General features: G+C 42.8%; 2 protein-coding genes across 8 annotated transcripts in view; one reads left to right on the top strand and one right to left on the bottom strand.

Annotated features, from left to right (window-relative positions):
* Nucleotides 1-10331, bottom strand: part of Fam149b1 (family with sequence similarity 149 member B1) — a 35053-nt gene extending 24722 nt beyond the window's left edge. For 3 of the 7 annotated variants that reach the window (XM_021182327.1, XM_021182329.2, XM_029469114.1), the window contains exons 1-5: nucleotides 10107-10331; nucleotides 7162-7266; nucleotides 5781-5916; nucleotides 2285-2427; nucleotides 558-674 (exon numbers count right to left, since the gene is read on the bottom strand). In XM_021182327.1, coding sequence (XP_021037986.1) covers nucleotides 558-674; nucleotides 2285-2427; nucleotides 5781-5916; nucleotides 7162-7266; nucleotides 10107-10153 — 548 coding nt within the window. In that variant the 5' untranslated portion in view covers nucleotides 10154-10331. Of the gene's footprint in view, nucleotides 1-557; nucleotides 675-2284; nucleotides 2428-5780; nucleotides 5917-7161; nucleotides 7267-10106 lie in introns of those variants that run through there. The other 4 variants (XM_021182331.2, XM_029469113.1, XM_021182328.2 and 1 more) reach the window with 4 other exon arrangements.
* A 103-nt stretch (nucleotides 10332-10434) lies between these two features.
* The window catches only part of Ecd (ecdysoneless cell cycle regulator), a 27580-nt gene continuing 13112 nt past the window's right edge, over nucleotides 10435-24902 (top strand). The window contains exons 1-8 of the mRNA XM_021182577.2: nucleotides 10435-10708; nucleotides 11693-11901; nucleotides 14737-14854; nucleotides 19544-19631; nucleotides 19739-19917; nucleotides 20149-20341; nucleotides 21029-21157; nucleotides 23605-23733. Coding sequence (XP_021038236.1) covers nucleotides 11697-11901; nucleotides 14737-14854; nucleotides 19544-19631; nucleotides 19739-19917; nucleotides 20149-20341; nucleotides 21029-21157; nucleotides 23605-23733 — 1041 coding nt within the window. The 5' untranslated portion in view covers nucleotides 10435-10708; nucleotides 11693-11696. The remainder of the gene's footprint in view (nucleotides 10709-11692; nucleotides 11902-14736; nucleotides 14855-19543; nucleotides 19632-19738; nucleotides 19918-20148; nucleotides 20342-21028; nucleotides 21158-23604; nucleotides 23734-24902) is intronic.

Below are 24902 nucleotides of genomic sequence, written 5' to 3'. Positions count from 1 at the left end.
AAGTTGAAGAATGTCAGTGGTATCCCAGGCACTGTGGTGTGTGTCAGTCTGACATACAGATAATTACTAAATTGCTTATGTGTGGCTTCCTCCCAGTCTAAGAACACTTCCAGAACTGAAAGTAGACCAATGCAATCTTAACGTAATTAAGATATAAGGAACAGCCAGCATTGGGAGGATTGCTGAGTGAGAGACAAGAAAGTGACATGTAATAGAGCTGCAGGCAGGGCCAGCTTATACATTTTATATTTTCTTTTAAAGACAATGGAAATCTATTGGAAGCTTTTTTAATGCAATGTGGCAAATTGATAGGATTTTTGTAGAGACTTTAGCCATTGATAAACCTTATTTAAGGGTAACCTGCTACTCTGATCTAAAACACTTTTACTCAGGACACGCTTCTCTGATACCTCCTAGAACAAAACGTGGTCAAAGAGCACAACTAGCACACACATCTGAGAACCTAGGCTTTGCTGTTCTGTGTCACCAACCTTCCAAAGGAGCCATTACTGCAAGTTAGAGGACTGACTGGTGTGCTTGCATCATAAAATACTTACATGGTAGACTCTCTTTCTTGAGACAAGGTTGTTTCATGTGAAGCTGACACAGCAGAAGGGGATCTAGGGTACAATCCATAGCCTTCACTCGGAGTAATTATCTGCCTACCCAGAATCCTTCAAACAAAGAACACACAATGAAGTACCTTCATTTGGCATGCATGTAAAAGCTAAGCATTTTAGCAACAAATCTGACGGTTCTCCATGGACAGCCTGCAGATTCGGTCGGACGCTGGTTAAGAATGACTCTTCCCTTTGATAGAATATTTATATGGAAAAGAGAAAGCCATCGTCCAGGAACTTCAAATCCAAGAAAAGTTAGGGATGCAGTGCAGTGGTAGAACACCTGCCTAGCTTGACAAGGCTCTGGATTCAATCCCCAGCACATACCCCACACCACACACTGCATACCCCACACGCTCACCCATATACACCTTTCAAAAGAAAGGTTCTCTGGAATGTCCCGACTGATACTCAAAAGCCAGCTACTGATCTATTTTACTTGGCTGGTGACATGATAGCTCATGTCTGCAGTCCCAGGAGGTAGAGGCTAGAGGAAGATCTGGAGTTCAGGATCATCAGCTCAAATGCAGATCTGGTTCAATGCTTGGGTCTGGAGATATGTGTGTGTGTGTGTGTGTGTATATATATATATATATATATATATATATATATATATATATATATATCTCAGAGGTTAAAAGCACTTTCTGCTCTTGTGGAGGACCAGGCTCAGTTTCCAACACCCACATGGCAGTTCACAACTGCATGTAACTCCAGTTTCAGAGGATCAGACATGCTCCATGGGCACCAGGTACATGTGCAGTACATTTATATACATTTTGGCAAAACATTTATAACATATAAGGAGGGTTTTTTTTTTTTTTGAGACTGGTTATACTATATAGCTCTGGTTGTCTTAGATACTACTATGTAGATCAGGTTGGCCCCAAACTCACAGAGATCTACCTAACTCTGGAATGCTGGGACTAAAGGCATGTGGCATCATACCCAGCCTAAGGAAAAATATTTTTTAAAAAAATGTCAAGGCCAACCTGGGCTTCCTGAGATCTTTTGTCATACATACACAGGCACATTCAAAAACAGTTTTACTCATAGCTAGATGTGGTGGCTCATGCATCAAGGAGGCAGAGGCAGGCAGATAAATGAGTTGAAAGCCAGCCTGTTATACACAGTGAGGCCCTGTCTCAAAAAAAAAAAAAATGTTCAATTAGAATTTCATGGTGTTAGGAGAGGTCCAATAAACTTGTACTAACTTGAGTTTTCTTTCAGCTGAGGCTTTACACACATGGCTTTTGATAATTTCATCAAAATCGTGTACATTAAAAACAAACCAAGCTGGGCGTGGTAGCATACGCCTTTAATCCCAGCACTTGGGAGGCAGAGGCAGGTGGAATTTTGAGTTCGAGGCCAGCCTGGTCTACAAAGTGAGTTCCAGGACAGCCAGGGCTAAGCAGAGAAACCCTGTCTTGAAAAACAAAAACCAACCAACCAACAACAAAGAAAAACCAAATCAAAGGCAAAACAAAAGACATGCTTAGGCCAGGAGAGCCTTATATTGCAGCACTCTGGAGGCAGGAGGACCTGCCTGGGCCCAGACCAGTCTACAGAGTGAGTTCCTTCTCAGCCAACGCTTCACAGTGAGACTCTATCTCAAAGGAGAAAACCCCTAGGGCTCCTGAAGGTTTGGGAAGCAGGCGTGCTACCTGAGGTGAGGGAAGCTGGCCGCCCACTGCTGGCACTCTTTCTGCAGGCCCCGTGTGTTTGCGCTCAGCTGCTGCTCATACAGGAGCTCGTCGATGGCTGTGAACATGGCCTGCACTTTCTCAGTGGCATTCTGGTCAAGTTCCTAGAAACAAACAAACAAACAAACAGGGCTATGCCCAATACTCAGACGAGCTCTAACTGCAGCCGGTGAGCTTCTCTACGGTCAGACGAGCGGTTCTGAAGGCCTGGCGCTTTACACCACTTCATGCATTCTTATCAAGTCTGTTTACGTACTTACGAGTCACTGAGATGGACATGCTTCGGGCCGGACTAATTTTGGTGTGTGCTTTTTTTTGGCAAATTCTTTATAATTCTATATAAGTTTTAATTAAAAAAAAAATCTGTACAGAATGAGTGCCAGTAGATAATACCACTGAGGTTTCTATTTTTAAGTCAACTTGTACTCACAAGTTGTCATTCTTTTTTAATTAAAAAAAAGATTGATTATTTTTATGTGATGTTTTGCTTGTGAGCAAGAGTGGCAGACCCCCTGGAACTGGTGTGACAGACAGGTATGAGCTGCCGTGTGGAAACTGAAACTGGGTCCTCTGCACAACAGCCAGTGCTCTTATCCACTGACCACCCTTCCAGCCCCCATAAGTTGTCTTTTGAACTCTACATTCATACCATAGCATTTGGATAGTTGTGTGTCCCCAACACAGACACACGCACATACAGACACAGATATACACAAACACACACTCACAGGCACAGATGCATGCATACACAGACAGACACATGCACATACATATACACAGACAGATACACATGAGGGGAGGGAATATTTCAATCTCCACCACTGCAAAATAAAAATAAAAGTATCATATTTTGCTTTGTTCTAGAGTTCATTTGAAGTCAGGCGGTGGTGGTACACGCCTTGAATCCCAGCACTTAGGAGGCAGAGGCAGGAGGATTTCTATGTTCGAGGCCAGCCTCNTCTACAGAGTGAGTTCCATGACAGCCAGGGCTACACAGAGAAACCCTGTCTTGAAAAACCAAAAAAAAAAAAAAAAAAAAAAAGTTCATTTGAGATACCATGTTTATATAAAAGGAAAGCTAAGTTAGAAAGCTTTCATATCTCAAGGAATTTTCAGATGTTTCTTTTCTTTTTGTGGTAAGGACAACTTACAGAAAAGGATTTTTAAAGTAATTTTTCATGTGTTCACTGTACACTAAATGCTGAAAGGAATGGAAGGGATAGGAAACATGCACGTAACATTTAGAACCTAAGAAGACTGATGACAACACAGAGGTGATGGGACTGTTTAGCCAGCTCACTGAACCCTCCTGATAAAGCACCAGGTTAATTCACCGGGAATAGTTTGATGCCCGCCCCCACCTCTGAGGTCTTTAGATAGAGTCCTGCTCACCTGCTCCAGATCATTTGTCCGTCCTCCCCAGATTCACCATCTTAGATCTCGTCTACCCACCCACCTTCTCTTCAGTTCCAACAATGTTTACCTGTAAAATGCTAGTTTCTTCTCCCCCTCAGACTCTTCTATTTTAAGGGTACATGTGTCTGTGTGAGGCCAGAATGGCCTAGGGCACTAGGTTTTCTCCTCTCCATCACTCTGAGCCTGTTCCTGAGGCAGGATCTCTTCCCGAGTCTGGGGCTTGAGTGTCAGCTAGGCTGGAAGCCAGCAAGCACCAGCAATCTTGAGATTACAGGCACTAGGGTTGGGGGGAGCATCCAACTTGTTATATGGATGCTGGGATCTAGACTCTGGTACCAGTGATATTTAACCACTGAGCCATTTTGCCAGCCCACGCCCCGACATTTATCTGTCTGAAAGTCCCTTTTTCTCTTTCTTCACATGATCACCTCTTGAGTCCTAAGTCTCAGCCTACGCTACACTCTAGAGTCTAAGTAAATACTCCTTGTTACATCCTGTTTTAGCACTACGCTAGAGCACTCTGTCACTCTCTGTACCTTAGGTCCTTGATAGTCTCCTCACCAGACTACTGAACTATCAAAGTCTCACCCTAGATCCTAAAGTAACAATTGCAACAGATAGATACACTCAAAATATTCCTTGAAGAAACTAACAAAACCTGAAAACCCAAACAATAAATACGGGAATGATCATATTACAATATGTTAACACCAAGAACTAGTATATATACTATTCTAGCTGGCAGATATGGAGGCAATAATAAACATCAACATTAACAATGGGAAATGACAAAAGGAGACTACAAAATAGTACACACATGCATAATAACTAAGGGAACTATAGATACATGAAAAACTATTAGAAAGTGATTAATGGTAATAACAATAGATTTAAAACAATCAGGATTCTCTGTAAAGAGAGCAGCTAACTATATTGTTTAAAATCAATATGGTGGAGGGCTGGTGAGATGGCTCAGCGGGTAAGAGCACTGACTGCTCTTCCAAAGGTCCTGAGTTCAATTCCCAGCAAACACATGGTGGCTCACAACCACCCATAATGAGATCTGGAGTGTGTGAAGACAGCTATAGTGTACTTATGTATAATAATAAATAAATCTTTGGGCCGGAGAGAGCAGGACCAACTGGAGTGAGCGGGGTTGACTGGAGCGAGCAGAGGTCCTAAAAATTCAATTCCCGACAACCACATGAAGGCTCACAACTACCTGTACAGCTACAGTGTACTCATATACATAAAATAAATAAACAAATCTTTAAAAAACTAAAATCAAATCACTGGGAGCTGGACAGTTGGCTCAGTGGATTAAGATGCTAGCCTGCAAGCCTTACACTGAGCCCAGTGACTTCACAAAGTGGTCCTATGACCTCCACACACAGACAATGGTACCAGCCCCACCCCCCACATAATATGCATGCATGCATGCACAATTTTTTTAAAATTAAACTGAAAAAATAAATAAGCCATGCACAGTGGCACATGCTTTTAATCTCAGCACTTAGGAGCAAGAGATAGGCAGGTCTTTTTGAGACTGAGGTCAGTCTGGTCTCTATAACAAGTTCCAAGAGAGCTAATGCTACCTAGTGGAACCTTGTCTCGACACATGGATGCTGAGTAAAATACCTGGGCATGGAGGTGCACGCCTTTAATCCCAGCACTGGGGAGGAAGAGGCATATGGATCTCTGTAGTTTGAGGCCAGCCTAGTCTACTTAGTGAATTTCAAGATACCTGAACTTACACAAAAATACCTAGTCTCAAAAAACAATATATAGATAAATAAGTAAATAAGGTAAAAAGTGATCAAGGAAATCACCTAATGCTGACCTCTGACCTCCAGACTTGTTTACAAGGCAAGCATATTTCTACACACCACACACACCCACGCCTACACGTGCACACACGCACACCCACACGCGTACCCCCCCACACTCGTGCGCACACACACATGTGCACGGGGCAGAGCCTGGCAGGATGATGGTCCCTCAGTCCCCAGAACTGCGGCAGAATGATTAGCAGACAACTCACACCATATCCCCAAGAGAAGTCGGAGCTGCCTTCTGTTGAGATCCCTGTGTCTGCGTAGCTTGGAAAAGCAGAGCGAGAATTCGAATTCCCAGTGTCAGTTGATGTAATAGGTGATTCTTGGGTGATGTCAGATTCACTAAATGGGCAATTTGAGAAAAGGGGAGAAAAAAAGAAAATTCTTATGTTTCCTCAGCAACTTATCAGGTGGTAAGCATGTATACAATATATCAGTAGAGGTAAAGGTAAACTTGGAATCCAAGCGCCCTGTAAGAACCAGGATTCTGTATAGAATGGATGTCAGCTGTGTTAAATAATGCCTGTCATTTAACCCACGCCATAGTAAGCTGCCAGGGCAGGTCTAATTAACTGTCCTTAAAATTCCAGGAATCTCAGTTGTTTTTTTTTTTTTTTTTTTAAGATTTATTTATTTATTTAATGTATGTGAGTACACTGCAGCTGTCTTCAGACACACCAGAAGAGGGCATCAGATCTCAGTAAAGATGGTTGTGAGCCACCATGTGGTTGCTGCGAATTGAACCCAGGACCTCTGCAAGATCAGTCAGTGCTCTTAACCTCTGAGCCATCTCTCCAGCCTCTCTCGGAATCTGAGTTTTATTCCCAGGTTTGACCCTGGATATTGCCTTTCCAGCCTTTCCTATGACAGCACGCTGCTCCTCAGAGCCCCCTTCTTAGTAACTGCAGTGATTACTGACTGCACTCACTGTATGACAGCACTGCGTGAACCTTTACATACTTTGTCTGATTTAGAGCCACAAGACCATAAAAAAGATGGCAACTGTGTCTTTTCTTCTTGGTCAAGCCAACTAAAGATTTGTCACTTTTACTGACTAGCTTCCAAAGCACCAACTTCTGATTATTATTTTTCTATTTCATTATCCATTATATCACTTGCCCAATGGTACTCAACTAATAAATGCCAGGAACAGAATTAAAATCACATATCTGATCCATTTTTTAATTTACCTACTTAACTACATATTACTTCTGGTGGGCTGCAGAGCTGTCTCTACAGTTGGAGCATGAACTACTTTACAAGAGGGCCCAAGTTCATCTCTCAGCACCATGGGCAGCTCGTGGCAAGCGTGCACGCGTGCACACACAGAGAACTCTAGCCTCTCTGCGCACCTACAGGTGTCTGTACAAGCGTTCTCTCTCTCTCTCTCTCTCACACACACACACACACACACACCACAAAGCAGGGGGCGCTTTACAAGTCCAAGCTCCAGCAAGCCTCCTGCCTCAGGCTCTCATAGAGATAACATTTCTTGTTTGGTCTCACGAGCACAGGCGTGGTCCCAGTGAACAAACCCTTTGCCATTAGCAAGTGCAACAAGCAAGCAAGCATGCTGTGTGGCAGTACCTGTGAGAACTTGTATCTTTCTCATGGCTGTCGTTGGCAGAGGAAATGTCGTCCAGCCGCTCTGGAAGGGGATGGTGGTTAAGAGGGTGCTTTGTTAGTCCTTTCCTGGGAAAGATAATAAAGCAGTCTTTATATTTTACATTTCCTGTAAAGAAGTCACACTTACAGTATTGTACATGTACACGCATGCCATGGTGTGCATGTGAAGACTGGGACCAACCTGTGAGAGTTGGTTCTCTCCTTCCACTTTGTGAGTCCTGAAACTGAACTTGGTTGTCAGCCTTGGTGGCAAGTACTTTTACATGCTAACCATCTTGTTAGCCCCTAGTGAAAATACTTTAAAAAATTTTTTTAAAAATTATGTGTAGGTGTCTATGCTTGCTTCGTATGTACCACATGCACAAAGGATGTCAGATCTGGACTTTGAGTTACAGGCAACTGTGAGCTCCTGTTTGGAACTAAACTCAGATCCTTGGCAAGAACAATAAGTATTCTTAACTTTTGAGCCACCTTTTCAGCCCTACCATATACTTTTAAACCATGTCTACCACTAGAGAGAGAAAAAAATTCAAGTGTACATTCTTGGCTTTACAAATAAATACAGTACAATTCAGTAAAACCTCGGAATGCTCATCTCCACGGAGAATGTTTGGAGCCAGACCACTTAGGTTTAACACCGACTCTCACTTAACTAAGCATATATCATAAGCAGGTATTGAATTCTGTTTTAAGTGAAACGCATGCACTAGGGATTCATGATGTGTGGGCAGACTCCCTACAGAGAAACTTGTAAGCCTCTGTTTAGCCTACCATGTCTCCTGAGTATGTCTGACTAGACAATTTTGTGGGGAAACGATGCCTGCTCTAGATAACTATTTCTGGAAGATAGAATAACTCATGTATTGTTTATTCCATCAGACAAGCCCCAGCAGAAAATAGATTCCAGAGGAGTAGTGCCCAACAGGTAGATGATTAAAAAATTATGAATGTTTTACATTTTGAGGTGGTCACACACACACAAACCTCACACCTTGCTTATATGTGTAAATACAAATTTTAAATGAAAGTCAAGGCTGGAAATATAGCTTAGCAGTGGTACTTCCTAGCATATCTGAGGTACTAAGTTCATTTCTCAGAATCAAAAAAGGGAGACTATACTGAGACAATCAACCTTGCTAACCCCTTTTTAACATCTATAGCTAGTAGCTGCTAAAGAATGCTACTGCTTCAAAATGGATGGGCTCTGTAACAGCTAACATTAAACATTCATTTAAATACACTATCTTTTCTATGCATTTAATCCTCATTGCTCACTCCACGATGATTCCCTTTGGGAAAGGCTATTTTTAGGAACTATAAAAAACAGCATCAAGAACAAGTAGTACAGTACACAGGCTCAGAAATTTCAGCTCAGGAGATGCCTACCCAGAGTGTCTTCATACAACATGTATTTTTAACATCTCTGGTTAGAAATAATTATAAAAGCAAATCTGGGGCTGATGAGATGGCCCAGTAATTAAAGGTACTTGCCACCAAGCCTCATGGCCTGAGTTCAATCAACAAGACTCACATAATGGAATGAGTGACTCTTGGAAGCTGTCTACTAACCTCCAAATGTGTGCTATGGGCTGGGCAGTGGTGGCGCACGCCTGTAATCCCAGCACTTGGGAGGCAGAGGCAGGTGGATTTCTGAGTTCAAGACCAGCATGGTCTAAAGAGTGAGTTCCAGGACAGCCAGGACTGCGCAGAGAAACCCTGTCTCAAAAAACAAAAACAAAATAAAAAAAAACAAATGTGTGGTATGGTGCATGCGCATGATACACTAAATGGAATTTTAAAAATTAAAAGCAGATTTTAAGTTAAATCTTTCTCACTCATCTGATTTGCTGTTGTGCAAATAACATATTCCTTAATAGATAACATGCTTCTGAAAAGCAAGGAGAGGTTCTCTTCTTTGTATGGCTCTTTTACCAAGTAAAGGCGGGAAGAAGAACGTAGTGCTATCACTTATTGAGGATCTATTACGTACCAGCCCTACGTCATCATTTTAGGTATACTTGTACATCTTAGTTGTATACATAGACAGGAAGGCCCAGATCTAGTTAAGTTTCCTAAAAGCTAAGTGGCAAGAAAAGTATCCATCTAAAAATCTCAGGTGTGACTTTAAATGAATGTTATTGGAATGCATAATAAGTGTATGGCTGTTGAAATTGCTTACTTCAATGAGGAGGACCAATGGGACTTGGTTTAAACGTTCAGGCCCTATTGGGTTCATTTGTGGAAGCTTTCTAATTTTATCTGAGAAACAGAAGCTAGTTACAGCAATCTTTCAGAACTGCTGAAAGGATCAAGAAACTGCAGGTTCTTTTGAAATTGCAAAGTATCAGTAGATATAAGGCGCCAAGTTACAACACTTTACTAAGGGTACAAAGCAGGTCTTTAAACTACCAAAGTGCTTGCTTTTTAGCATTATTTGCAGGGGGTGTGGCGGCAATGTGTGAATGGCTTGACAACAAGCTTTACAATCGATTGACCCTTGGTTTGTACTTCTGAGCTGCATCACCTTCTAGATACAACTTCTAGATCTTTATTTGTAGGATGTGCAAAGTTGGTCTCAATCTGATTTTGCTATTGCATTCAAGCAAACAGCTTTGCATGGTGTTCTGAACTAGACACGTTCAACGTTATTGTAGCATTTAGCTATTATCTTCAGTGGGGTCAAAAGCTCTGTGGGAACAATGAATGCAGCACTCCCTCAATTTAGGACCTAACAGTCCCAAAGGCACACTCTAAGCTGGTGACCCAAAGACAAAAGGCAGCCTCCACCAGGTGAGAATTCGGGATAGTATTTTCCCTCCCTAAGTCTGGGACGGGAAAAGAGAGGACGGGCTAAGGTCCCTTGAGCTCCGGCGGCCCAGGCTGGGCGAGCAGAGTAATCCACTCACAGCTCCACGCTCTGCGGCACGGCCTTCCGAGTGTATCTGGAGATCATCCTCCTTTTTCTCCTCTGCGGCCGGGGCGGGCAAGCCAGGGCGGGGGCCTCGGGGCCTGGCCCTCCCGCCGGCTCCGGCCCGGCCCCCTCCTGCCACCTACCGGCCCCGTCTCGCCCCGTCTCGCCCCGTCGCTTAGATTCCGGACCGCCACCTCCCAGAGTTCCCACTCTATAGTCTTCCGACTTGCCTCCTTCCTCTCATGAGCGGAAATGACGAAGGTACAGCATCTTTCGGAAATTGGCTCCGATGCGCACTAGTGACTATACTCAGGGTTCCGGGGCCTCACGACTTGCAGGCGTTCAGGCGTGGATCAGGGCCCAAGCGAACGCGAGGACCCAGCATGGGCCGGGATTGGGCAGTTGGTGGTCGCCTCTGACCAAGTGTCCTGCTGGAAGAGGCAGCCAAGGAAAGGTGCCAGAGCAGAGGCGCACGAGAGAGCTATTGAAAGGGATCGTTTTACTTTTGTCAGGAGGAAGAAGAGCGTCTAGTTTGGTGAAGGAGCTCTATACCGCACCAGGACAGTGCTCCTGGTGGCTCCTCTTCTGTGCTCTCGGGTATGTCATTTGTCATTAATTCCCATGATCTCAAGTCCAATTCTGACTCTGTAAATTCTACATAAAGAGCCCTGCTTGGATTTAGGGTGAGGGTGGGTAGAGTTTTTCCCTGATCCGCCAGGTTGAGAAGCAGCACGATTCTAATTTACAGTGGTTAAAAAAAAAAAAAAAAAGGTGCAGGTTTCTTATTGGTTCATTGCAAAGCCAAGTCAGCTTAGGAATTAAATTGCTGCGTTAGGTGGGCATCCGGAACCATGGCGAATTATTTTAGGACTAAACTCTGACACGCAAGTGTTGGCAGTTTTGCAGTTTTATATCTTCTATAGAAGCCCTGTAGAGCAAGGGGCATTGCTTTTTAACGCACCTAGTAACACAATTTTAAAGGAAGGTGTTTTAGAGACGGCCGACTAACACTTCATTTCACGATTAAGTAGAAAGCTCAAGAAAGTAAAGTGCCCAAAGTATGCCACTGACTGAAGCACAGTTGGAAGGTGTGAGAGAATAATGGATAGTAATGGAATGTTTTCAAACTGTGTTACATACACTGCTGCCGGCTGAAGGGCAAACATTTATTTGTGAGAAATGGTCGTCTTATGTTACCTAGGCTAGCCTCAAAATCCTGGACCCAGGTGATCCTTTTGCCGCAATCTCTCAGCTGAGACCGTAGGCACACTCATTGCACCTGGCTATTTTTAACTTCTATCCTCACTTCTTTGGTTTGGGAAGTGAGTTGTTGGACTTTCATTTACTCCATAATATCAAGGTTTCCAGTTCACATAATTTAAATTTAAGGAAGATAGTTTTAAGTCTAAATGTTATTCAGAGGATAAATCAAGTGGTGTCTGGTAAAGACCGGAACCATGATGGTAGGTGCGTATCAAATTTGGGGGAAATAATGTAGTCACCTAGAAGAATTCTGAGAATGAAGTTATTTCTCCTTTTGTGTGGCTTATGTCCCTGGAACTTTGATGGCCATTTTTAAAGAAGAATGGAGGGCAGTGGAAAGCTCGCAATGGTAGAGGATGCTGTGGAGTACCATCTCTTCCTGATACCAGATAAAGCCAGAGGCACCGAAGAGCACAGAGAGATTCTTCAGGAGTACATTGAACGGATAATGACCCAGTTCGCACCCATACTGGTCCCTTATATCTGGCAGAATCAGCCTTTCAATCTCAAATACAAGCCTGCAAAAGGTAAAGTGAGCCTTCCTTCTGAGAGACTTGTTCCATAACTTTAAAAACCACTGACGCCTGCCCACATATAGCCAAGCCCCTAACTTTAACTCTATAGAATATCTTTATGGCTAGGAGTGCGGGGACTGTGACTGTGGTATGGACTCACTCACTGTGCCTTAGTGTGAGTGCTGGTGCTGCAGAGGTCCAGGCTTGTGACTTAGTCACAGTTCTTTTTCACTGTGCAGGACTTATCTCGATGATGCCTGTGGGAGGTTGCTTTGTTTCCTGTAGTTGTTTTGCTGAGAATCAAAGAGTGACTTTATCTGGCCAATAAAAACAACTAAATGGGTTTTGTTACTGTCCGTTGCCACCCAGAAGCATTTCCGGTGTCCTTTACTGCTGTCACCAGTGCTTACGTCCAACTCTAGCAAAATACAGTCATCTGTTCTGTCATGTCTTCTGACATTATGAAAATGAATGAGCGCAGCCAGGCTGTATTTACTCAGTGACTCAGAGGGTCTGTTGAGGATCGGGAGCCTTGTATCTTTGGATCCCGCCATTCCTGTTCATGCTTCAGTGCTAATGTGTTATATTTGGCTAGCAGCCGCTCGGTTTCTCCTGTGGTAATACTGTCACTGAACTTTTTCCATCACTGGGCATTGAACCTGGGGCCTTGTGCGTTGCTAAGCAACTGGTCTGTCACTGAGCTACTTCCCCAACCCTAATTTTGTTTTCTAGATACAGGCAATGTTTATTGACAGGGAGATGAGCAAATTAATGTGCCACATATAAAACGAGCCCGTTAGACAGGTATGGTGGCACACACCTGTCATCTTAGCACTCTGGGCCTAAGGCAGGAGAATCACCAGTTTGAGGCCAGCCTGGGGCACAGAGTGAGAGCCAGTTTCCAAACAAAAACAACGTATTATCTTTTAGAAAGCCAGGCTTACCCTGAATTTTCCACTATGTGATGGCATTGCTGACTGTTACCCAAGATAATTAGTATTTCAAATTTACAGTCCTTGCTTTGCTATGTGCCGTGAGGAACAGAGCAGGAGGACCTAGTGTCAGCACCTTCAGATACTAGGGGCTTGGTCTCAGTGTGGGAGACTACAGCTTCTGAACTTCCCTGAGCTCCACCACCATTGGCAGGTACCTTGGTACCGCACAGATTAGACTGTGCCGCTTCCTGTGGCTGCGGGGAGGAGGTTTCAGTTGAAGTCTGATATATAATGCAAATGAAAATCGTACTCTGCTCTGAGCTCCTCTAACTGGAGAGATAGGGGATTTGGTGAAGCAGCTAAGTTGAGAGGTTGTTCCTCTCGCATCTTTTGGTTCTGTTTCTTTGGCTTGGTTTTTGCCATGGTTGCTGTGGTGCCTGGGAGTGCATTTGTCTGAGCTTCACGCGGTACATTACATCAATTGACTCCTTAACTTTTTGTTTATTTTATGTGCTTGGGTGTTTGCACATACGTATGTCAGTGCAGGACATTCACACAGTGCCCTCAGACAGAGGAGGACGATGGATCCCTTGCAACTGGGGTCGCCAGTGTTTGTGAGCCACCATGTGGGTGCTGGAAATTGCACCCAGATCCTCTGGGAGAGCAGCCACTGAGACATTGGTTGACTTTGTATGTTGAACCATTTTTGTCGTATGGGAACAAACCCCACTCGACTGTGGTATTATAACCCCTTTCAATGTGTGGTTGAATCTGGTTAGTCAGCTTTTCAGTGTTGTGATTAAAAAAAAATACCTGAGAAAAATCAACTTAAGGACTTATTTGCTTATGGTTTCAGAGAGATCACTTGGCTCTGCTGTAACTCAGCCTGCCCTCAAACTCATGATCCTCCTGCCTCAGCCTCCCCAGTGCTAGGATTACAGGTGTATGCCACTATGCTCAGCTGTTAGATAGAGGCTTTTGATTGCTGAGCCAATATCCATCATAGTTATAAGTCTGATAATCCTTTCTACTTCTTCTTGATTGCATCAAGACCTTAATTAGGGGTTTATTAATTTCATTTCTTATAGCTTTCCCAATTTCTTGGAATAAGACATTCATAGATTCCCTTGTAACCTCTTATACTCTACAGAGAGAGTATAATGCCTCCTCTTTCACATCTGAATTTAGTTGTCTCTTCTTAGTGTAGTTTTACTGACCTCTTCTCCCATTTAAAAAAACAAACAACCCTCAGTTTGTTTCATTTATCTCTGCTGTGATTGTCTTGTTTCTCCTGCTAGGTTTATGCTTTGTTTGATGTTTTTCTTCTTTCCTAAAGTGGGAGTGCTGGTTTGAGATCTTACATAACTGTAAACTGTCACTTTAATGATTTTTGCTAAACTAGATATGAATTTTCATATATAATACTTTCATTTTTTCCAAGATATTTTTTCACTTCTCCTGTGATTTCCTTTTTGACTCTTGGTTGTTAAAGAGTGTGATGTTTAGCATCTGTCTACTTAGGGATGGTGCACCTATTTGAGATGTTCTATTCCACCAAAACAGAGTCCTTATATCCCGTGACACTCCCTTATCTCCTGTAACTCCGTGCCTCTGGCCATGCTCTTCTTTCTGGAAAGTCCATCTCTGATTGTTCTTCAGCTGTTATTACCATACAAAATGAAGCAGGAGCCTCCTTTATGTTCACACAACTGTTAGTGGGTTTTTAAAGATGGTTTGGCTTTCTGTTCCTTTTTTGAGACCCAAACTCCTCATATCTTGCTCAGAATTGCAACCCCAGCTCCCAGAATAATCCTTGCAATTTAGCCCGTGGCTAGTAAACAAATGCTTATGTATGTTTTTCCTTGCAGGGCCACACTTGCCTGGCTCACAGTCACTTCTCTCTTGTTTATAGGAGGTGTTCCTGCTCATATGTACGGCATGACAAAGTTTGGAGATAACATTGAGGATGAATGGTTTATTGTTTATGTAATAAAGCAGATTACAAAGGAATTTCCAGAGTTAGTGGCAAGGTATTGTCATTATTTTAATTATTCTAAAGGGATTCTCATTTTAAAGCATAAGTGATTATATTTGTTTTCTTTTAGTAATTTTTGTCTGAGCTCTGGCAGAAATTGTTCAAATTTGGGGCAGATTGAAAAGCTGACTGTTTTCTTTCTATTCTTTCGTGACTTGGTTTTCTAGGAAAGACACTGAGAGTTCAGTTCCTCAAACACTTCAAGCTAAACCTTCTTAGCTTAGCTTTTGCTGTTTTTGAATTCTCATTATTGCTTGGCATCATGGACGTGCATGGTTTCAGTGTTTAGGAGAAAGAGGGAGGAGGATTGAGGGTTTTAAGGCAGCCTGACATGTCATGAAGACCCTGCTTTAAAGAAACAGTAAGCTCTAATCATAAGAGAACAGATACTTGTGGTAAATAAAAATGTGAAACAGCATAAAAGGTGGTGCAGCACTAGTGGCCTCCCAAGTTACCATTGTGAACTCCGTGTTTGTTTGTCTTCTCAAGACAGGCATCTCTGTGTATCCTGGATGTCTTGTCCTGGAACTTACTTGTCCAGGTTGTCCTCAAACTGAGAGATCCATCTGCCTCTGCCTCCTGTATGCTGGAATTAAAGGCATGTGCTACCACACCCGGTTCATCATGAACAACAATTCCTCCTCCTCCTTCTCCTCCTTCTTTTTTGCATAGCCAAATCTTATTTCATTTTTCTCAGGTACTATACCCAGCTGTAGTTTCCCCTCTCTCCTCTCCTCCCAGTCCCTCTTCCTCTAAACCTCCACTTCTCTTTCCTAGGTCACTCCTCTTCCATTTCCTTTCAGAAAAGATCAGCCCTCCCTGGCATATCAACCAAACATGGCATAACAAGTTAAAATAAGAATAGGCATGCCCCCTCCCCCTCATATCAAGGCTGGATGAGGCAACCCAGTAAGAGGAAAAGGGTCCTAAGAGCAGGCAAAAGAGTCAGAGACAGCCCCCACTCCCACTGTTGGGAGTCCCCCAAGAACACCAAGCTATACAACCATAACATAGATGCAGAGGACTCAGGTCAGATCACACAGGCTCCTTGGCTGTTGGTTCAGTCTCTGTGAATCCTATGAGTTCTGGTTAGTTAACTGTGTGAGTTCTCTTGTGCTCCTCAACCCGTCTGGCTTCTATAATCCTTTCTCCTCCAAGCTCTGCCTAATGCTCTTCTGTGGGTCTGGGCATCTGCTCCCATCTGTGCTAGGTGAAGCCTCTCTGATGATGACTGGGCTAGGTTACGGTCTATGAGTATAGCAGAATATCATTACAAATCATTTTATTGCCTTTTTAAAATGGCTATTCATATTTGGTTTTATCCTAGATCTCTGGGCTATCCAGTCTCTGATTCCTGGCCCTCCAGGCAATGTCAGGTGTGGGCTACCTCTTGTGGGGTAGGTCTCAGGTTGGGCCAGTTATTGGTTGACTGCTTCTACAAGTTCTGCACTACCTTTACCCCGGCACATTTTGTAGCAGAACAAACTATACTTTGAAGGTTTTGTGGCTGAATTGATGCCCCAGCCCCTTCACTAGAAGCCTTGCCTGGTTACAGAAGATGGTTCCATATCTCCAACTACGAAGAGTCTTCACAGCATCACCTTTGTAAATTCCAGACAGATTCTAGTGCACTAGGTTTCTACCTCACCACTGAAATGCCCCTCAATTGCAGTTGTCTCCCCCGGTAGTCTCTCCCTCCACCCCCGACTTGATCCCTCCTGTTCCTATCCCTACCTGCCCCCAGTCCACAATGCTCATGAACTTTTAATGTGTATGAAAAAAAGTTCTAACTTGGTGGTGTACATCTTTAATCCTGGCACTTAATGGGCAAAGGTAGTTGGATCTCTGCTAGTTCAAGGCTAGTCTGGTCTACATATCAAGTTCCAGGCCAGCCAGGAATCTCTGTGTGTGAGTGTGTGTGTGTACATCTATGTATGTATGTGTACACACACACACAGACACCTATTGAGTCTCCTTGATGTCAGCAAGATGGACACCTTTTTAAGGACATAGTTACTCTAGTTACCCATCTGAAGGATTATTACACTGGCATTTCCTAGTTGGCGGGAAAGCTCATCCACTAATGGCTTCAGTGGATTCCACTGTGACACGTTTCATTTCAGCCTGAAGCTTCACCTCCTGTCAGCCTCCCTGAAAGCCACAACCCCTGAAAGCCATGCCCTTCTCATTTTTCTCTTCTGGTTCCTCTTTCACCACATCTAGATCTTCATTTTTAATCTTTTCTGTATATTTACTCTGTTCTGAGTTACTGGATTGTAAGGATTAAAAAAAAAAAAAAACCAAGAATCTCTGTGTATAACATTCTTACCCTGAGTCCATGTACAGCCAGTCCAAGTGATCTGCACACTTGGCCTGACAGTGTAATAGTGTAATCTCAGTAATATGTGTTTCACAGACTTCTATAATATTTTATCTCTTATTGACTTATGGTTTTTCTTTTCCTCCTCCTTCTCTTCTTCCTTTTCTTCTTTTCCCCTCCTCCCTTCTTCCTCTTCTTTTTCCTCTTCCTCCTCTTCTTTTTGTTTTTTGTTTTGTTTTTGTTTGTTTGTTTTTCGAGACAGGGTTTCTTTGTGTAATAGCTCTGACTGTCCTTGCTTTGTAGTCCAGGCTGGCCTCAAACTCATAGAGATCCGCCTCCCAAGTGCTGTCCTTAAAGGTGTGTACCGCCACACCTGGCCAATGATACAATTTTTAAGGAGTCATACACAGAAATTTAAGAGAAGTCAGTATGGGAAGCTAAACAGGTGCTATGTTATAAATCTGTTCTAAAAAGCAGCTAGTTCTCTGTCGTTCGTTACCTACCGGTGCCAGCAGAGGGCACTAAATTGGAAAATGCACCTTGTGTACCCTGTGTCCTCTAACTTCAACAACCTTGAAGTTACATCACCCCCTGTTCACCTGTGTCCTGCCAACTCTGTTGCACACCAAGTGCTGTGATTAGAGGCGTGCACTGTCAGGGCCCAGCAGAAAGATGGGTGGGAAGTGAGCACCCAGCTGTGCCATTTGACCCTTGAGGAGTTCCGACTGTAGATGATTCGCTACCTTTACCTTTTCTTTTCTTTTCTTTTTGTGAGATGACATCTTGCTTCTTGCTGTGTTGCTCAGGCTGGTTGGAGCCCCTGGGATTAAGCTGTATTCCCCCTTAATCCTTCAGATAGCAAGGACTGCAGTTTTTATTTTTATTTTCTAAACTTTACATTTGTGCTTGATTGACAAACAAAAGATTATATACACTTACTTTGTAATGTGTGTTTTGAAATATATATACATCATAGAATGGCTAAATTGAGCCTATTGACATATGCATTACCTTCCATTTTTTTGTGTTTAAATTAAAAAAAAAAAACAAAAAACAGAAATACTTGTTTTATGTTCCTACCAGATTGACCTTTCTAAAGGAAAGTTCTAACTATTTTGCTACTCCCACTGTAAAATACCTTTTTTTTTTCTTTTTAAAAAAATTTTGTCTGTGAAGTATAGCACATGCTCACTCATGGGTTCTCGTGGTAGGATTGCTTTTTAAGTCTTGTTCTGTATGAGTCACCACCCCCAAATAACACAATTCTGTACCTCTAGTTCTCAGGGGCCCAGCGCCCTCTTCTGGCCTCTGTGGACACTGCACACACATGATGCACATACATACTTACAGGCAAAATATACATAATAAAACTAGTTTAAAATACGGAATACTAGTATTGCTGGGTGTGTTTGCGTGCGTGTGCAGGATCTCGGGGGGAGGAGCCCTGAGTACACAGTGCAGGTGTGGGTCCCCAGCATAACCCTGTGGAGTTTCTTCCTTCCATCCTTTTGTGGGTTCCTGGGATCAGCTACAGGTTGCTGTGCCTGTGCAGCAGGTGCCTTCTCCAGCTTCCCACTCTAACTTTATACATCCAAATAAAATTTAGCCATGTGACATTGTTACTCAAAAATTAAAAATAGATGAGACAAAAAAATAATCTTTGTGGATTCAAGTAATGCTTTGTACATAAAGGTCTTCCTAGTTTCACTCATAAGTAGTGCCCCCCCCCCAAGCCTTTTAGTACCTATGTCTTTCCATATTTCTGTCTAACATAGAACTTTGATTTTCTCATTAGTATCTCTTAATCTCCTTACAATCTTATGGTTTCATATAGGCTTTTAAAAATTTTATTTATTTTATGTATGTGAGTACACTGTAGCTGTCTTCAGACACTCCAGAAGAGGGCATCAGATCCCATTATAGTGCTGGGAATTGAACTCAGGGCCTCTGGCAAAGCAGTGCTCTTAACTGCTGAGCCGTCTCTCTAGGCCTTTCCTGTATGCTTTAAGATTTATTTTTATTGTTTTTAGGTGTGTGTGTGTGTGTGTGTGTGTATGTAGAGGTTATACTTGTGAGTGGGAGCCGGATTATGAAATGTCATGAAGCTAGATTTATAGGCCTTTGTGAGCTGCCTGATATGGGGCTGTGAGCTAAGCCTGGGTCCTGTGCAAGAGCAGAACATGCTCTTAAGTATTGAGCCATTTACCAGCCCTACTTGACTATATGTTAAACTTTGCTTTTTTTTTTTTTTGGCAATCTGTACATAGTATATACTTAAGATTTTTCTGAAAAGAAGGGGAAAATGTATTTGATTAAAGCTGTTCATGGTCTGTGAATGTGAAAATGGATCTTCTGTTTTACTAGGATTGAAGACAATGATGGTGAGTTCCTGTTAATAGAAGCGGCCGACTTTCTCCCTAAGTGGTTGGATCCTGATAACAGTGCCAATAGGGTAAGTACACCCGGCTTAGAGAACACAGAGATGAAATTTGCTGCGTCATTTCCTGCGTGCCCAGGCGTCCTGGAGACCGTGAAGAAACGAAGGTTGCCCTTTTGCAGGTGTTTTTCCATCATGGGGAGCTGTGCATTATTCCTGTGCCAAGGAAATCTGAAAGGATGTCGTGGTTACCCATGACACCACCAACAATCCAGCAAGCTTTGAGTATAATCTCAGCACATCCAGAAGCTGTTTTGGCTTCAGAATCTGTACAAGCCGCTGTGGACAGGCGCATCAGTGGGTAAGACAGGGAGCACGGAGACTCTTGCTGAGGAGCGTTTTGGTTCAGTGCAGCACAGGCTTTTATTTGCACACAGAATTCCTTCAGCCTAGGCCAGTGCTCATCTGCACTTTACTGTTCCTGGCCAGCCATAAGTACCTAGTAAGACCCTGAAAAAAAATCCTGATATTTACAAAAAAGATAAATATATAAAAAAACATATAACATAAAAGCAATTGCTACTTGTCACAGGTACCCAGAAAGGATCGAAGCATCCCTCCATCGAGCACACTGCTTCCTTCCAGCTGGCATTGTGGCGGTGCTCAAGCAACGGCCCAGGCTGCTGTCAGCAGCTGTCCAGGCCTTCTACCTACGGGACCCCATTGACCTAAGAGCCTGTCGAGTCTTCAAGACATTTTTGCCTGAAACACGAATAATGGCCTCGGTGAGATATCTTTCTTGGTCATTTAGTTTTTCTTATACTTTTACTAGTTCTCTTAAAAAGTTAGTGCTTGCCAGGCATGGTGGCACACACCTTTAATCCCAGCACTTGGGAGGCAGAGGCAGGCAGATTTCTGAGTTCGAGGCCAGCCTGGTCTACANAGTGAGTTCCAGGACAGCCAGGGCTACACAGAGAAACCCTGTCTCAAAAAAAAAAAAAAAAAAAAAAAAAAAAAAAAAAAAAAAAAGAAAAAGTGAGTGCTCCTTCTTCCTTTCTAAAAAACCCAAACACCAAGTGCAGGGGATGTGAAGAAATCCCTCACTTCGTAGCTGAGTACATATGGACTATATTTCCCTACTTTTGTATTTATTTCCTCCTTAGCAATAAAACATTTCATCTCTTAATTATTATCTTCTACCCCTCTTAAGTTGCCATAATGTAATTAAAGATAATTCGTTTAGTGCCAACTTCAAAGTGGGCAGTAGGGTAACCTTCATAGTATGTGAATGTTTACCTCACTAGCACTTTATGAGAACAAGCAGGAGTGATGGGCTGCACCCACGCTGCGCTTCCCCTATGGATATGTGAGCTTGAAGCCCACGAGTGGACTGATTGTTATGTTAACTATGAAACGATATTCAAAACTCAATTTCAGGAAAAGACTCACATATTTTGTATCCCAATGTCCAGGTCACTTTCACGAAATGTCTGTATGCACAGCTGGTACAACAGAAGTTTGTGCCAGACCGGCGGAGTGGATACGGGCTCCCACCTCCATCACATCCCCAGTACCGAGCCTATGAACTGGGCATGAAGTTGGTAATGTTGAACAAGAAAACTACCTAACTTCTTTCTTTTTTCTTCTTCTCTCCCTCCTTCCCCCACTTTCTTACCTTCCTTCCTTTCTCTAATGTGGAAGAGCTTTAAAGCCTGGAGAAATGGCTTAGGCACTAAAAGTACCCACTGCTCTTGCAGAGGGCTCCTTTGATTGCCAGCATTTACACCAGGTGGCTCACAATAGCCTGTAATTCCAGATCCAGGGCGTTCCTAGGCTTCAGGCCTGTCTGAGTGCCTGCAATCACATGTACACACACGCGCACGCGTGCACACACTCTGACACCCTTGAGCATTAGTGATGGAGACAATGAAGAGCAGCAGTGTCCTGCTGCTCTCACTGTTTCCCTGCAGCTGCAGTGTCCTGCTGCTCTCACTGTTTCAGTTGCTTGTCAGTTTCATGCGATGATGACTGACACAGCGTAGGAACTCTGGAAATACGTCCTGATTGTGTGACAGCGTAGTAAAGTTTATCATTTCATTGGAGCCTCAGTGACCCAGCAGCTGTGAAACCATCTGAGAATGAAAGTTGGTTCTGTCACGCTTAGAGCAAAATAAGTTCCACTTGGATTAAATATAAAAACTGAAACTATAAAATTAGAAAACAAAGGAAAATCATCATCTAAGAAAGGCCTTTTTAGGCATGACTTGCAACCAGAATCAATAAAAGATTGACTGATTTGATTTTGTAAAGCTTTCTAGCTAAGCACAATGTACATGTGGGGTCCTAGTCAGAGTCCAGGAGTCAGAACACAGCTGGGTAACAGACAGCAAAACTGGCTCAAAGAACAACATAACACTAATGGAGAAGAGAAATTCTGCATGGAAAAGAAAAATGTCATGAGCTCAAAAGATACCAGAAAACCTGGAGAAGGAATATTAGGAGTTCCTAGAGAAAACGATACTAACTAATTGTTCAGAAGCTGTTCACAGAAAAAGAAGTACAAATGAATTTTAATTGAAAATTTAAAAATGTTGACTTCTTTTCTTAAAAATTAATATAATTTAAAGCTACAAAATAGTGGTTTCCATCACAAGATTGGCAAGTATAAAAAGTACGAGAACATATACTGAGTTGGTAAGAAATTATAAGAATATATAAAGGAAAAGGATGCTTTAATATGCCAGGCATGGTGGTACACCTCATTAATCTTAGCACCCAGGAGGAAGGAGGGACCTCTGAGTTCCCAGATGGCCAGGGGCACATAGTGAGACCCTGTCTTGTAAAACCACAAGAAAGAGAGAGAGAAAGAAAGGAAGGAAGGAAGGAAGGAAGGAAGGAAGGAAGAAAGAAAGAAAGAAAGAAAGAAAGAAAGAAAGAAAGAAAGAAAGGGAAAGCAAAGGAAGGAAGGGAGGGAGAGAGAGAGAAGAAAAGGAAAGAAAAAAGAAAAGAAAAGAAAAGAAGAGAAAAGAAAGAGCGAGCTGATTCGGTCCCTGTGAGGAGCAGTGTGCCAATATCCATCCACACTGAAATTGCCTGCACTGACCAGTTTCCTTATCATTCTCTTTTCTAAAAATGTATTTCAGGTGCAGAAACACACAGAAGTATACTCGGGAGCATCCCTTTTAGTACTGAGGTCACAAACACCAAGCCTGCAGAGGGAAAATAGGTGCATTGTGGCCTGTCCATGAAGTGAAGTGGACAGACTGATGTGTACTGATGGGAAATTCTCTCCACAGCATGCAGAAGCATGCAGACTAGCTTGCAGTCCTCTTGGGTCACAAAGGGGTGGAGTAGAGCAACATCATGGAATTCTACCTGAGCACCCAGCTTACTTCTGAGGGGAGAGGCTGGGCGTTGCTAATAATGTTTGAATTGTGCCATATTATTCTTACGATTTTTTACTAAAGATCTTAAAACGAAATTATCTTCTTTCCAGTGTCTGAGAATATGCTCAATTTATTTTCACATTTTATTTCAATATATATTTCAATAAATAAAAATAATTTTTATTTATTTTGTGTGCATGGCAGGGTTGGGGAGCCTGCCATGGTGCACATGAGGGGCAGAGGACAATTTGGGGGTGCTGGTTCTCCTCTTCTTCCATATGGATACCAGGGATTGAACATGGGTTGTCAGGCTTAGTGGCAAGCACTGAACCAGCTTTCCAGCTCAAAAATAAATTCCTACTTTTCATAAAATTTAAAAAGTGTTCTAAGTGAATCTGGGTATGGTGGTACACACCTTGATCCCAGCAACTGGAGGGCAGAGGCAGGTGGGTATCTATGAGTTCCAGGCCACCCAGGACCACATAGTGAGACCTGTCTGAAAAAAAAAACCATAAAACCAAAACACACATTCCCTCATGTCTAGTCACCTAGTTCTAGATTGTTGCTGAATGATAAGCAATTAAGATGGTAGAGAAGAAAAAAAAAAAAAAAAAAGAAAGAAAACACAGTAACATAATAAAAATTCTGTCTGTCTCATCTAGGCTCATGGATTTGAGATTTTGTGCTCCAAATGTAGCCCACATTTTTCTGACTCCAGGAAGTCTCTTGTGACTGCTTCACCGCTCTGGGCCAGCTTCCTTGAAAGTCTGAAAAGGAATGATTACTTTAAGGTGAGACTTGTGCTTATTTCTTCTCATGAGTGTGTGTGTGTGAGTGAGTATGTGTTATGTGTGTTCTCGTGTGTGTGTGTGTGATGTGTATTCTCATGAGTATGTGTGTGTGTTATGTGTGGTCTCGTGTGTATGTGTGTGTGTTATGTGTGTTCTCGTGTGTGTGTGTGTGTGTGTGTTATGTGTGTTCTCATGTATGGAGGCCAGATGTGGGTGGAGGGTGTCTTCCTTTCATTAAACTTACCAAATGGCTGGCTGTACTGGCTGCCCAGGGAGCACCCAGGACTCCCCACCAGCTCTCCCTTCCCACTCTGGGCTTCCAGGTGTGTACTATCAGGCCTGTATTGTTTGTTTATTTTATGTGGGACCTGGGGATTCAAACCCAGGTCCTTCTGTTTACACAGCAAGACCTTTATCCACCGCCATCTCCCCAGTCTCTGTACTGTTTAATTTTAAAATCTCCAACTCACAGAAAATTATGACTTATTTAAAAGTAAAATATAATTATAGAAGCTCCAATAGCAGGACACCTCATAGATACTCAGGCATGGGAAGCAGGTAACAAGATAGTATTCGTTGGATATTTATGATACTAGAGGATTATTTTTAAATTATTATTGTTGTTTGAGACAAGGTCTCTTCTGTAATCCTGGCTGTCCTGGTGTTTACTCTGTAGACCAGTTTGGCTTCAAACTCAAAAAGACCCTCCTGCTTCTGCCTCCCAAATGCTTAGAGGACACCATACCAGTTTTATTTTTAAAAATCCTTTAAATTGCATGTATTTATTTAGTTGAGGGGCCATGTATATGGTGCTGTATGTGGAGGTCAGAGGACAACTTGTGAGAGTCAGTTTCCCATGTGGGCTCCCAAGGTTCAACTAGGTCATCAGGCTTGGCAGCAAGTGCCTTACCTGATGAACTATCTTGCCAGCCCCAGCCTAATATTAGAGAATTATGTTTGTCAAGTGATAAAATTTATTACTTGTATCTGATGAGCAACTTATAAAAATTGAAAAAGCAACATGAAGCTCTAGACAGGAAAATTAGCAAAGATAGGGTATCTTAAAAAGGCTACAAACCACAAGTGGCCTGCAGGGGGGAGAAGGAGAGAGTGGAGGTGCTCATCCCTCAGTGGGACAGCCACCTCCCTCAGTGGGACAGCCACCTCCC

The sequence above is a fragment of the Mus caroli genome, chromosome 14, assembly GCF_900094665.2.
Source record: "Mus caroli chromosome 14, CAROLI_EIJ_v1.1, whole genome shotgun sequence".
In the NCBI taxonomy this organism is placed as follows: domain Eukaryota; kingdom Metazoa; phylum Chordata; class Mammalia; order Rodentia; family Muridae; genus Mus; species Mus caroli.
The sequence above is the reverse complement of the archived record's forward strand: the minus strand, read 5'-3'. Positions and strand labels throughout refer to the sequence as shown.